At 20.8% G+C, this 2,556-nt stretch overlaps 1 protein-coding gene across 1 annotated transcript in view; it reads left to right on the top strand.

Moving 5' to 3' along the window:
• Positions 1-2,556, top strand: part of LOAG_18622 (sodium-independent organic anion transporter) — a gene marked incomplete at its 3' end in the record, with an annotated part of 12,389 nt that overhangs the window by 4,310 nt on the left and 5,523 nt on the right. Inside the window, exons 6-9 of the mRNA XM_020451286.1 lie at positions 311-473; positions 748-834; positions 1,557-1,714; positions 1,967-2,031. Coding sequence (XP_020304946.1) covers positions 311-473; positions 748-834; positions 1,557-1,714; positions 1,967-2,031 — 473 coding nt within the window. The remainder of the gene's footprint in view (positions 1-310; positions 474-747; positions 835-1,556; positions 1,715-1,966; positions 2,032-2,556) is intronic.

The following is a 2,556-nucleotide window of genomic DNA, read 5'->3' as shown; positions in this document are numbered from 1 at the left end:
TCTAAATTTATTTCTCAACTATTTCATCAGTTTCTAAAATTGATTCCCCAGTATTTGAAAATTTTCTAGGATTTATTTCTTAAATATTCTAATAGCTCCAAGGAATTAAACTATCGAACATTTGAATAATTTCTAGGAATTAATATTTTCTGGAAATTATTAGTTCTCGAATATTACAAACAATTTTCTAGGAATTACTATTCGAGTATTCCAGTAATTTCTGAATAATCTTCCTTGGCATTATTTTTTTTTTTAATTTTTTGTTATAATTATTCCTTCTTTTTTTTTTTTTTGTTAATTAATTTTACAGATGAATAAGATTCGTTGTTCAAATGAATTATCAAATCTTGGACCATTTATTATGATATTTGCTGGTTTACTCATTCTTGGTATTGGCCGAACAATGCCTTATTCACTTGGCCTTCCATTAATTGATGATAATGTGAAACGACAAAATTTACCACTTTATTTCGGTTTTTTATTTGTATTTTTCTTTTCTTTTTTTTTTTTTTGCTATTTCTACTAAAAGCAAAAGAAAAAAAATTATTTTATAATTTGTTAATTAAAGTAATTAAAAATAATAACAAATAAATCAATAAAGAAAAAATTTTTTTCTTTCATTTTTTTAAAAATCATAAATTAAAAGATGAAATGTTAATTTGAATGGTAAAATTGACAAATGCCCCTTATAATGAGAATTTTGCGCATATTTTTCTTTTTATGCAAATTAATTTCGTAATATTTTAGCTGGTATGTTTTTTATTCGTATTCTTGGCCCATTTCTTGGCTTTTTAATTGGTAGCATTGTTAACAATTACTATTATAGTTTTGATGGTAAGTATTAGCATATCATTGATATGCTGTTTATGTTTATATTCATAATTACTTCCATAATTTCATTCAATAATTCACTCCATTAGTTCAATATTCAATTTTTCATATTTAATATTCAATTCATTATTCATATTCAATTCAATATTCAATAATTCAATTCAATATTCAATATTCAGTATTCAATTCAATAATTCACTTCCATAATTTCAGAATGTTCACTTTCATAATTGATAATTACGAATTAATAAATGTATCAAGCTAACTATTCTATAACAATAAATAAATATCGTAGAGATTAGAATTTAATCTGTAAATTGTCTTATTGTAAATGAAAATTTTTTCTAAATCAACTACTTTAATTAAATATTACTTAAAAATTTAACTATTCAAAAATTAATCTAAAAAAACAATATATGCCACTTTTTTAATTATTTAATTTTAAAAGATATCGCTTATTGCTAACTTTAAATGGAAGGAATATCATTTTTTTTCTTTTTCAAATATCATTTTTGATAAAAAATTGTGGAATTTAATTTAAATCAATTTAATTTTATTGCAATTACTTTTGCTCTTTTTACTAGCCAATTTAGTTTACTCATTTATTTATTTGTTTTTTCGACTTTCAATTACTTTATTTTCTTACTAATTATTTTGCTAGTTTTTTAATGCAATTTTTAAATTAACCTAAAATTTAAATAATAACTTAAATTCAAATATTTCAGTGCCAGCTGGATTAACATCACGTGATCCATCCTGGATTGGTCGTTGGTGGGCAGGCTTTTTAGGTATTGGTATTGCAATGCTTTGTCCATCATTAGCTTTATACCTATATCCAACGTGTATCAATTATAATCCTAATGATATGGAAAAAGAACATTACGTAAGGTTCAATTTTCTTTTTTTCTTTTTTTTTACTTAAAATATAGTGATTACGTAAAGTATGCGTGAAGAAATAAAAATATACGTTGACGTAATTAACGTAAAAATTTAAATAATCTTTATAAATTTATGGAAAAATTAAAGATTACAGAATAAAATCGATCAATATCATATTTAATTGTTCAGTAAATAATTATTTGTTGTTATTTTTTTTGTTTATTTTAAATGCATGAATTAATTTATGATATATTAGAGTGTTGCGAAAAATAATTTGGATGATCATACAACTTCTGAAATACATTCATTGGTTAATGAAAGGTAAATTTATTTCATTTCCTTTTAATTAAATATTAAATTTTCATTACTGAAAATAAAAATACATTGAAATGGATGGAATTGGAAAAAAAAAGCACAACAAATTATATTTTTTCTTAATTATATTTTTAAACTTAATTATAATTTTCACCAAATTTACTCTTAATTAGTCTCTTCTCTGATTAATTATATTTTTTAACTAATTATAATTTTCAACTAATTTTATTCTTTAATCAATCCCTTTTCTGATTAATTATATTTTTTAACTAATTATAATTTTCAACCAAATTTTACTCTTTAATTAGTCTCTTCTCTGATTAATTATATTTTTTAACTAATTATAATTTTCAACTAATTTTATTCTTTAATCAATCCGTTTTCTGATTAATTATATTTTTTAACTAATTATAATTTTCAACCAAATTTTACTCTTTAATTAGTCTCTTCTCTGATTAATTATATTTTTTAACTAATTATATATATTTTTTAACTAATTACTTTTTTACTTTATTGCTTTTTTAACTAATT

This window comes from Loa loa, assembly GCF_000183805.2.
Source record: "Loa loa unplaced genomic scaffold supercont3.405, whole genome shotgun sequence".
Lineage (NCBI taxonomy): Eukaryota > Metazoa > Nematoda > Chromadorea > Rhabditida > Onchocercidae > Loa > Loa loa.
This window is presented reverse-complemented; position numbering and strand designations above follow the sequence as displayed.